This window comes from Strix uralensis, chromosome 15 (genome assembly GCF_047716275.1).
Source record: "Strix uralensis isolate ZFMK-TIS-50842 chromosome 15, bStrUra1, whole genome shotgun sequence".
Taxonomy (NCBI): Eukaryota; Metazoa; Chordata; class Aves; order Strigiformes; family Strigidae; genus Strix; species Strix uralensis.
Window position 1 is genome coordinate 8302793 of NC_133986.1, and position 12516 is coordinate 8315308.

The window sequence follows — 12516 nt, forward strand, 5'->3', positions numbered from 1 at the left end:
CTGATGACAACACACTTAAAGAAGCTTGTTCAAGTTCTCTAGCCTTACAATACCTCATTTAAGGGGATTTCCTCAACTAAGATTTTAGCTATGGCTTGTTCAGTCTGGTCCAAATTGCAACCAGGATTCACCAGGGCTGAAAGGGAGCAAGCGAGAGGAACCTGTATCTCCACACCACACTGCAAGGAGGAAAAACGGGGTTCCGGGCTCTAGGGTTATTTTTTCATTTTTATTCTGTAATTGCCCAGCTTAATTCATAAATGAGTCCTGAGAGAGCTTAGATCTAAATCAACCTCCAAATACTGGAATCTTAACATTATTATTGTGATTTTAAAATAGAGAGCTTAAAAAAGCTTTTCCAAAACCCTGTACATTCAGTGCAGTTGTAAGATTAAGCAACATAAATTATCTTTTTCAAAGGTAACTTCTTCCTAACGGGAATTCTTAAGAGATATTGGGCCCTTTCTCTCCCAACTCCTCCTTTTCTCCCTCACCCTCTCTAATTCAGAGCAATTACAGCTGTGTAACTGGTAAGTATTCTACCCAAAGGAATATCACAAACTGGTTTTACATGAACACTAATTATAGACTCAAGGTTTATAGAGGTAGCTAATATCTCATTAAAAAGTAACTGCTCCTTCCAGTGTATCCCCTTCATTGAACCACCAATTTATATTTCTTCCAAACATGCATAGTCTGTGGCTTACCTCTACAAACACTGCAGCATTGGTTCTCTGGAAGAACGTGATCTTTTTCTGAGCAGTTCAATGGTGGACAAGTCTCTGTTACTTTTACTAAAACTCCATTCTGAAAATAAACAACATTTTAAAAAATAACTGATGAAAGCATGTGTAATGGCAATGATGACATAATTTTCAATCTGTAACTCTGGTAATCTCTAGTAACAATACAGGTAAACTAGCAAGCAGCAAGTTAAATTCATTCTTTATGACATCGTTATGACACCATAACATCAAAACTAAAGTAATCTACTTGGACATTTCTACGCCCAGAGTTGAAGGAAAGGGGAAAAGCAAAGCAGGGAAAACAAACACACACACAAACACACCAAAAACCAAAACAAAAACCAAAACAAAAAAGACACCCCTGCCAAAAAAAACCCAAACCACTGAAAACACCAAACACCTGAAAAAAGGGAAAAAAAGAAAAAGAAAAAAGGGAAAACCATAATAAAAAGAAAAAAGGCACTTAAGCTTAAAATTCTATAGCAGTTTTTCCAAATGCTTTATTTCCAAGTATAGTTGTTTTCCTTTCAAGTATTTGAGGGAGTTAAAGCATTTCACTCCAGGTTTTTATTAAAGACAGTCTTACCTGCTTTATACAAGTCAGAGTTTTACTCCTCTTATTTCATATTCTATGTAACTCACTGACAAATTATTCAACTCAAACAAACACAGCAGATAGAAGACCGACGTTTTCAGGTGTAATGTGTTGTTCTGCTGTGTCCATTTCATTCTTTAGAATGAATTACTCATGACCTAATTTCCAAAATTTAAGTCCTTCAAAGGTATGGCAAAGCAAAAATCCCATCTTGAGGAATCCATATAGAAACTGCCGTATAAAATGTAAATCAAGGTCAAGATATTTCTATGATTTTGATTTCTGCTAGATTTAGAGTAAGACTGTGTATAGGATGTTTAGATGCTGGCAGAAATTTTCTAAAATAATAAAGACAGAGCCTTTCTGGGGAGATTTTACACCAAGTTTTACTCCACCATCTTCCCATCTAGGAAATCAGTTTCACCATCCCTCCAGACCAAACAGCTGTCTTGCTCTTCAGTTAGCTGTTTCTTAACATCTTGTCCCAAAATAGCTTCCTCTTTTCCCTTGTCCCCCTCCAGCCTTCCCCATACCATAACTTATTTCTTCGGCATCCCTTCTGCAGCTATGCCATCACTGTGAACTGGCCAGTGGATCAGAGGTTAACAACCAGGATTTTCACTCAGTAGGAGCTACAGTAACTCTCACACAGGACTGTCCACACCTGAGTAATCCCATTTTCCAAAGGGCTGTGAAACTCCACTAAGAAAGCAGGCAGCCTGCTATATTGTGATACACCTTTTTAATATAAATCTAGCCCCCACTCCTCCCAAAATATTTTTCATGATGTCTCAGATGGTGGAACAAAAAGATCGAACAAGAATTTCTCTTTCTTCAAAGAAATAAATTACATTTTCTATCATGACTGCAGAGAAAAGTTTAAAAATATGATCCAAACACATCTAGGGCTGAGAAAACAGAGGAAAACCAATACTAAAAAAAAGACAAAATATGTTATTAAAGCCACCATTCTCATAATCTGAGGGATCAGATCCATGACTTTGAACTGAGGATATTGAAAATGCTTATGTGTCTACACTGTATGAACAAACACCCCTATATAGAGTCACGCATGCTAGCCAGAATCTTGCTTTCATAACTACAAGACACTGTGCCACACCATGCCGAAAGACTAGCTCAGGTGCCAGAACCAGTTGAGGTAAAACTCTGTGCTGGTAATTAGCCTCACCAGCCATGCTGCACTGATTCAGCTGTGTTGCTTCAGGCTCCAGAATTAGCTCTCACAGCATCAAGCTGCCCTACACAGCTATGAACATGGAAACGCCTGCTGAGTCAACAAGGTGCACATGAAGCATGAGGTGCCCAGCAGCTAGCGGGACTTACAATCGAGAAGTGCAGCAGACCTAGGGAATGCAAAACTGACCGTTCTACAATCACTTGAGATTGCAATCTTAAAGCTAAGCAGGGACAAGTCTCTTCTTTCATTTCCCAATTGTCTTTAGTGGCAAGCTACATTAGTTGCTGTCATGAAAAATAATATTAAAAAACCCACAAGTATCATATTTTCTTTTTTTTTAAAAAAAAAAAAAGCAGCTCCCTACAGCATCACATACAGCATGCATCATTGAAGCAAGTGCCCACACAAGAGCAGTGAAGTTAATGGAGATATCAGGTCTCCTTCTGATCTCACTTCCGTAAGTGAAAGGGAGGAATCCCCCACGGTTGCCTGTGTCACTGCAGCAGCAAAGGTGATAAAAGAATCAGACACACTGAGCCGTCATTTACTATCACATTATCAAGCTACCAGCTGGAAAAGCTCTGACTATAACTCATCGCCTATTCAAGCTCAGACAAGACAACTGCAGCAGAAAGGGTACAGTATGTCAACATATGGGCAAAAAGCATTGACTGACGATAAAACTGGGCAAAAAGATGGCAAGAAATCAAGAAATTGTATGAAAGTCAAATCAGTTATAGGGATGAGTCAAAAAGCTAAACACAAATTCAATCCAAGCTCACACCTTCTTTAATGAATCATAAGGAGATTAAAAAACCCACAAATTGAGAATTCCATTAATTTAACGACAGTAAAATTTTATTTCCCTAAATTTCCCATTTTCTACAGAATTTGCATCTGCAATTAAGTTTTAAAACAATTAAAATACTTCCATGTTGAGTATTCTTTGGATTAAAATCAATTTGTTATAAACTAGTACAGATCCAATTATAAGAATTATCATCATTAGATTTCAGATTTTATCCATTCAGATAAGTAAGAATAATTCACGCTTCAGAATTATTGCTTCAGGCAGCCTTAGAAAAATTACTAACTTTTTATACTCAATTCACATATGTAGTCATCGAATGTGGACAAAAGTAGATGTCAAAAAGACGTTCTTCTGAAATAAATAGGTCAAGCTCCAACTGTGACATAAAACCCACAAAGAATGAGATCTGGAGTCAAACATTTACAAGATGATTAAATGTCTTGTAATTACAAAGGTAAGTACATAAAAAAAGAATTGGCTATAAGCCTAATCAGTGACATGCAGTGAAAATCTGAACCACAAACAGCTCATCTCAGATGATCAGCTTTGGAAAGTAATAGCAAGATGTCAGATAAGGTTATTTTGGGGTTTTATTGCTGTTTGTGGGGTTTTTTTCCCCTCTTGTTTTAACCGTTATTGATCATCCTTTCAGGAGAAAGTTCCAAATGCATCCTTAGCTGTCACTCTAGGAACCACATTCTTCCTTGTGAAAAACTTTTTAGTCAAGCTTCCTGAAAGTCCATGGAGCCCTGTCCATCTTTCCAGCATTTGTACAGCACTCTGACTTCCCGCTCCCAGTGTTAATGAAGAGGAATTTCTTCTTGTACCCTTTGCTGTTGAACACATCATCTGTTATGAACAGACATCGTGTGATTCACTGGCATTAACCCACAAGTCAGCTAATCAGCAGTAAACTCCCAATCCTGCAAAAGTTACAGAATTCTTTCCATTGACTTCAAATGAGCCTCATCACCATATTGGTGAAATCCACAAACAGAAATAGTCAATTACTGAATGCAGAAAGGTGCAGTTTTCTAAAGCACAAACACACCACAGGCTGGAAAAAGGGGTCAACAGGAACCTCAAGGAGTTTAACAAGGAGAAGTGCAAAGCCCTGCACTTGCGGAGGAACAACCGCACGCACCAGTGTGTGCTGAGGTCACCCAGCTAGAAAGCAGCTTTGCAGAAAAAGACCTGGGGTTCCTGGCAGACACCAACTTGAAGATGAGCCAGCCATGTACTCTTGCAGCAAAAAAGGCTAAATATAACTTGGGCTGCATTAGGCAAAGTATTGCCGGCAGGTCAAGGGAGGTGATCCTTCCCCTCTGCTCAGCACTGGTGTGCTGGGTTTGTGTGTGTGTGTGTGTGGTGGGGTTTTGGCAGGAGGGGAGGGGGCTACAGCCATGGCCCCTGTGAGAAGCTTCTCAGAGCTCCCCCGGCTCCAAGTCGGACTCGCCTCTGGCCAAAGCCGAGCCAATTAGTGATGGTGGCTGCACCTCTGCGATAACATATTTAAGGAGAACCTAGGAGGAGGAGTTGGAGTTGTGAGGAGGAGTTGCAGGGAGAACAGCTATGCAAACACCGAGGTCGGTGGAAGAAAAGAAGAGGAAGGGGGGGAGATGCGTTGGAGCAGAGACCCCCCCCCTGCAGCCCATGGTGAGGTTGCAGCCCATGGAGGTCACTGGGGGAGCAGATGCCAACCTGCAGCCCATGGAGGGCCCCACGTCAGAGCAGGTGACTGTGCCCAAAGAAGGCCAGGACTCTATGGGAAGAAGTCCCCACTGTTGTAGTTTGGTACAGGGAGGATTGCAAAATGCAGAGGGTGGGGAACCTCCACTGAAGCATCTCAGAAAGAGTTGCATCACGTGGGAAGGACACACGCCAGATAAAGTTCGTGGAGGACTATCTCCCATGAGAGGGACACCATTCTGGAGCAGGGGAAGAGTGCGAGGAGTCCCCACCCTGAGGAGGAAGGAGCAGCAGGACTGACCACACCTCCCATTCTCTTCCCCTCTGCACCACTCAGGTGGAGAAGGTAGAGAAACTGGGGGTAAAACTGAGCCCGGGAAGAAGGGAGGGGTGAGGTAAGGTGTTTTTAAGATGTGTTAATGCTTTTCACTGTCCTACTCTGTAAGTGATGTTGTTAGCATCTGAATTAAATTCATGTTTTTGTTCTTACCCTGAGGAGTCTGTCTTTTGCCTGTGACCATAATGGGTGAGTCATCCCACTCTGTCCTTATCTCAATTACTGAGCTTTTACTTTATTTCTCCTTCCCAGTCCTGAGGGGGGAAGGGGTGAGTGAGCAGCTGAGTGGTGCTCAGTTTCTCTCTGGGCTCAAACCACAGACAGCTGGTGAGGCCACACCTGCAGTGCTGGGTCCAGTTCTGGCCTCCCCATTATGTGAGGGAGATGGAACAACTGGAGACAGACCAGCCATAGACCATGCGGATAAGTAAGGGACTGGAGCATGTCACATGAGGAAAGGCTGAAAGCTGGGACTGTTTAGCCTGGAGAGGAGAACACTCAGGGGAATCTTACCAATGCATATAAATACTTGAAGGGAGGGTGCAAAGAAGACAGACCCGGGCTCCTTTCAGTGGTGCCCAGTGACAGGACCAGAGGCAATGGACACAAACTGAAACACAGGAGGGTCTGTCTGAACACCAGGAAACACTTCTTCAGTGTGAGGATGACCAAGCACCAGCAAAGGTTGCCCAAGGAGATTGTGAAGTCTCCATCCTTGGAGATATTCAAAAGCTGTCTGGACATGTTCTGGGCAACGGGCTCTAGGTGGCCCTGGTCAAGTAGGGGAGTTAGACAAGATGACCTCCAGAGGTCCCTTCCAACCACAACCATTCTGTGACTCTTAGAAACACCTGGGCATTAATTTTGTCATTTTGTCATTGTAGATTAATCTAGACAGTGTTTGTGGGCAGGATTCCAGCTGGGAATGGCTGTCCATCAGTAACATCTGTGCTTATGGTTAAGAGAATGTGCATCATAAATATGTTTTTAGTCTGGATTAGTTTTCAGAATTTAAAAAAACCTGCTCACAGCCTGATAAAGAAAATCTTTGATCTATCTGGATCCATCAGTATTATTATTTTTTCATTAGATGGAAAAAATATAAAAGTTAAAAGCCTCTTAAGCTTGGATCAGTACCAATGCAAAGAATAACTATCTTCAAATAAAAATTGAAATGTGAAATTTTAACTTTATCTTTTTAACATTACCCCACCTACAAATACATCCTCCTTTACAGACACAAGAGCTACTCCTCGAGATTTTTATGTCAACTTTATCAACACTAATAAATTGACAGTTGATGTCCACCCTCTATTGTATTCCTTTGTGGATCAACAGCTTTTGAAACTTGATGTCTGTTTTTCAAATCTGGAAAATTAAACCATATTAAATTTTTTACAGTCCTTTCCCTAGCACAAAGTCCTTCCCCTTTATTCATACAACACCTTGTGCACCAGTAGACCCACACTGAATAAAAAACAATGACTACAGCCACAGTTTGATTCATCACCATTCATCCTTCATCTAGTGAGTATTCCTAATTGAGGCAGTCAATAAGTAGTTGTTTTGCTTACAGCTTTAAGAGGTCATGCTGAAGACACACTGAATGAACTTTCTGTCTGGAGGCACATCATCTCACAAAAGCAGAGGTAAGCACCCACTTAAAAACTCCCCCAAGTCAGAATGACAAGCTTTGCCAGTGAGGTTTAATGTCTTCTTGAAACACAGCTGTGGAAATACCTTTTTTTTTTCCCCAGACATGGACCCATTTTTTTCATGGTATCGCATCCACAGATGCTGTTTCAAATACTTATCAATACTCTCCATTAAGATATAAGTAATACAAACTGCAACATTACTGCAATTAGCATTGTTTAAGTAAAATGCAAAAGCTCTTTTTACTACTATTTTAGTCATTTCTAAAATGACAGATATTTGATGGTCAGTATTTGCTTTTAATCTTCATGAATGTATTATCATACTCATGACAATGAATAGAAAACTCTTATTTATAGCACAGAGATGTTCCACAGACGTAATTCAGATCACTCTCTCTGGTTTCACTTTAATGTGAAAATCCTCCTGTTCTCATCTTATTTCATACAGGCATTTTCCTTTCCAAACAAACATTCTGTGTCATATTATAAATAACAGGCACCTTAGTCTGTCTTCAAGGCAACGACCTTGCCCACGTATTTGTATATACAATGTTGAGCACCTCTATACAGCTAAACACTAACAACAGCAAAGTAATTCTGCATAACAAGCTGCTTTCACAACATCTGCAACCAGTTATTGTCCATTTCCATTAGTGAACATAAAATTGCTACTCTGTACACTCAGCCACAAGCACAATAACTAGATCATTGTAATCTTTTCCAAATGTTTTTCATAATTGTTCTAGCATACTGATCTGTCAATAACATTTATAAGCCTCCCATTTATCACCTTCCCCCTCTACGAATTCAGCAAGATGTAAAGCCAAAAATACTTGAAAACTACATGTGAGAGCAAATATGTTTAAAATAGCTGTGCCTTTCTGAAGTGATAAATCATATTTAAAGCACACACATACAACAAATACACATCTCAGCAGAGCAATGGGCCTTTTGTAATCATCTACTACTCCTCTCTCCTCCTTCTAAGGCTAGTCTTGACAACAGCTGGTTTCTGCCACACTTACACACCACATAGCACTCATATATTCACTAACACTCCCTGAACATTCCTATCATTTACAGCCTCCGTTTACTGTGTTCTTACATACTGACTGTAGTTGTCTAAGTGTTATGAACTTGCCAAGAAAGACTCCAGTCCAGTCCAATACTTCATCATCTACCTCAAATATTGGCAGGGCTACACATAGTCTAAACAATACTAGAGAAAATCTAGACTAACTCAGACTATAAGACATTGCTTCAAATTTTAGCAATTTGGATGAAATTAGTAACTGGGTCAAGATGCTGTTGCATTTTTCTAGAGCTCAGGAAAGCAGAGATGAAAGAGAAAACATCCCTCCAAGTCATTTTGCCTGTGTTTTTATTACCCTGCAAGGGTCGCATTCCTGCCTTGTTTTCATATTTGTGGCTTTCACTGACTTCAAGGTCACCTTTTCAAGACAACAGATGTCACATTTGCATGAAGAAAGCCTAAAGAAATGCACTAACTTATTGTCACTTCTGAACACCACACATACTTTTAAAATCAGGAAAAGTTGATACAACTGAAACTTACTCGACATTCCCTGCAGCTCTTGGTTAATACTCGTTGACCTTCTGCTAGCACTTTGCCTCCATAGATACACTTTGCTGTAATTTGAGAGGAGAAGGAGGGACATTAAAAATAAAGACATTAAATCACTATTTAAGTAGTAAACAAATGCAAGGTATAACACAAAAGTAAAACCAGTATTCACATACACTGAAAAAATATGAATATGTTAAAAATACGATGCCTTTTGCTTTCATCAGAAGTCAGTATTATATATAATTACAAACAAAACAGCTAACAATAAACTCATTTTAAGAGCAAGTAGTATTTTTACCCAAACTAAAGAGAAGGAGTAAGAGCATAAGACAATATGTACTGGACCAAATTCAGTAGTATTCAATAGAAAATATCTTCATTACTGACATTCCATAGATTAGCTACACTATTTGTGTTACTAGAGGTCTTCATGACTCACTACAAGAACATTTATGGAGTTCCCCCGTAAATGGAGACATTTATTAGCGTACTGTTCAAGACAATAATACAAGCACAGATTTCAATTAAATCTTCATATTTTTTGTGTGCACAAAGGTGAACTCTTCAACTTGCTGGAGCACTGCAAAAATGGATTAGATGCAGCGAATGACTGTACTGAATCAACAAACTGTAAAAAACTATTTCAGAAAAATAAAGCACACATGAAATAAGCACATTTCCTAGCAAACTGAAAGCTCCTACTAAAAAAAAAAAATCTTGTCTGAAGTTTTGATCCTTCTTCTTAAGATGAGCAGCTCCACAACCAAACCAACAGACTAGAACACATGGGCACTCCTCATGGAGTTTCAAGGCAAACAACTAGCTTAAGCTTAGGACTACTGCCACCGTGAAGGAGGTAACCTCCAGCAAGGCCACAGCAGCATACTGCTCAGTCAAGTATTACCATAACTATCACAGTCCTCCTGGAACTAGATGTCTAAATTTCAATTCCAGAGGAGGACAGTAAATGCATTAATTAAAGAGAATAGTTCAACTATTATGATCTTACACGAATCAAGCATCCATCGTAAAGGCACTCCACGTTACTAACAAGATCAATGCTAAACAACTTTTTGTTGTGGTGTTCCAGCTCTCTGCACTCGACCAGTAACAGTTTGACCCATGACACTGAAAGGATATCTAAAACATATGAATCCTATGTTGCAATTGAACAAAGCTTTAAAAGTTTTCTGAGTCAAGGCTAATGCACAGTGAAGTTCAAAGTACTTGGTTCTCAAAAAAATGTCACAGATATCTAGTAAATGTTTTACCTCAATTTCTCTCCTGAATACCCAGGTAAAGGAACCAGGCACTTACAGGTGCATGTGAGTACCCCTCACGGGTGATACCAATAGGGGTAGTATTCCACAGAAGCAACTGTCATAGACACTTTGATTCGCCAGTTTTAAATATAAAGGACTAATAGATCAATTTTCATAAGCTTTCAGACATAAATCTGCTTGTAAGGACTTTTTGTTTAAACTTACACTCCTGAAAATGCTCATTTCTTTTAAAAAAAAAAGTAAAAAAAAAGAATGCTTAGAGTTTTTACAAGTACTCAGTTTTCATTATCAACACTGCATAGTAAAAACAGGCTTCTTCCTTTTGGTATCCTAGTTTTCTTCACTCTTCTAAAGCTGCCCTAGTTTTTATGCCTGAGTTGTTGTGATCTCACTTATGAAGAAAACTTCAGGTCAGGAAGCTTTGTTTAAACTAGGAATCCCAGTAACTATTTCTGTGAGAAGATGAATTGGAGAAATTTCCTTTTTCTTTCTGTCTATTCGCCTGACATTTTACATTTACATTTAACAAAAGAATGGACGCACCAGAAAGCAAGTTAACATACAAATGAGAACAATAATGAGATTTTAAAACAAAATTATAGCCTTTTGTCAAATATTAGTTGAAAGGCTAACAAAAGATGGCAGGGATCAAAACAGAACAGCCTCATTTTTAAAACCCTTAACATATCAGATGTTAGCGCTGCTTTGTTCGTTAACCCTCAGCTAAGACAGGAAACTGTTCAATAATCCAGCCATTCAATAATCCCTAGGGACAGCAAATTATAACTGATGATTCTATCAGAGCTAAATAGGAAAAGCATGGAGAAATTAACACCTGCAGTGCAGCTCTTTGGAAAGCCTCCACAATTACTACTATCTACCCAAAAGTCACTGACTGTGGCCCTAGCACATCATTCTGTCAAGGAGCTGGCATTTACAATCAATTTCAATCAACCTCCATACATCTCTTCCCATTGACTGACACGCTGAGTTCTTGTCAGAATAACGAGTCAAGTTTGTGCCAATCACTGACAAAAGGCAAGTTTGATTGTTCATCTTCCCATTACAAATAACAGGAACACAGTTTACTCACGGGGATATACGTTGAAACTACAATTTTGTGCCTTACAATTCCTTTGTGTCAGATTTTGACCATTGTACATACATGCATGTCAGCAAAGGAGTGTCAAGAGAAGCATACAGTTTTGTGGAAGAACATTCTAGACTCGGAACGTTACAAATAAAAACATTTTGAGTCAAAAAATACAGGCCAACGTGGCCATTTTACCACCCAAGTGCTCTGTTCACAAACATCTTTTAGTAAGCAGGATACGCATGCCGACATATAGCTGAGAAAGATGAGATGACGAGTAAATGAGAGTAAGTGCAAGATCACTGCTAAAGGACATTTGTGCATGGGACTAATAAATTCAATGACTGAAGAAGGGTGACGGAATGCTAGAAAAAGTGTTATTATTTTCCTAATAAATCTTAAAATAATTCAACATCCCTATCTTAATGAATTATTGAAAAACTATGCATGAAGTTTCCTAGTCTCCAAGAACAGAGGAAGAAAAAAAGAAAAGGTAATTTGTGATTCTTAAGGTAAGACTGGCATCAGTATTCAGCTAAAATTTCTGTATACGAATTGTCTTTGTCTCTTGTACTACTATTAGGACAACAAATACTGAATATTCCTTCCAGAAATGTTACTTACAGCTTTTATTTCCAGAAGAAACTGAGAGCTGACAATAGCACTGATCACAAAATATACTTTTTTGTCTTTCTTCTCATGAATTTATTTTGAAATTCATTACAGCAAACTATCACTCCACACAGTGATACTAACCGAGGGTCTGAAATTCTGTCATGTTTATTTTAAAGAACACCACCTTCCAAGCCAAAATAAAAGATATCCAAAAAGGTAACAGCTCAGTTTATTACTCATCACTACGGAAGTTCGGACCATAGGCCTGATGCTCCTCAACATCAACAGGAGATACAAGCTGAAGCCAAATAAGGCTTCACAGCGCCAAACAAGTACATGAATAATTTTACACTGACGATAGGTGAAAAGAGAATCTTGGAAATTTGCAATGCTTGTTCATTTCTCAGCAGTTATTTGTTTCCTTCTGAAATCAACTTTGCCACTGAGACTCATGTTACCTGAATTACCAGGACCTATGGAAGTCATAAAATGCGCCTGCTTTCAGGACAAGCTTAACTCTGCTTAGAGGGTAAAACTAAAAGGTCCGTGTGATGTACTTACCCTTGCATATTTTGCAGCACTGACTTTCCACGTGCACTGGGAGAGCATCAGCAGGACAATCAAGAGGGGGACAGGACATCCTTCGGCACTCCACAACTCCACTCTAAGCAAAGGTTTTTAACACAAAATTCAACTACAACTGTTGCTATTAGTGAGTATTTTATACAAAACATAGAAGACCAAAAACTATTTAAGTAAATGAAAATAGCATTGTGGATTACAGAACCATCCTTCAGCAAGAAGTTTAATCCTGTCCAACTACGAACTTGAATCAAAATGCATCTGAAGGTAAACCACCCCATTTTGATAGATATTACTGGTTTTACCCCACTTTCCCTGAGC

The 12516-nt window shown here is 39.2% G+C and overlaps 1 protein-coding gene across 2 annotated transcripts in view; it reads right to left on the reverse strand.

The window, feature by feature from the left end:
* The window catches only part of NELL1 (neural EGFL like 1), a 297446-nt gene that overhangs the window by 210139 nt on the left and 74791 nt on the right, over positions 1-12516 (reverse strand). For both annotated transcript variants that reach the window (XM_074884815.1, XM_074884814.1), the window contains exons 9-11: positions 12175-12277; positions 8611-8684; positions 708-807 (exon numbers count right to left, since the gene is read on the reverse strand). In XM_074884815.1, coding sequence (XP_074740916.1) covers positions 708-807; positions 8611-8684; positions 12175-12277 — 277 coding nt within the window. The remainder of the gene's footprint in view (positions 1-707; positions 808-8610; positions 8685-12174; positions 12278-12516) is intronic.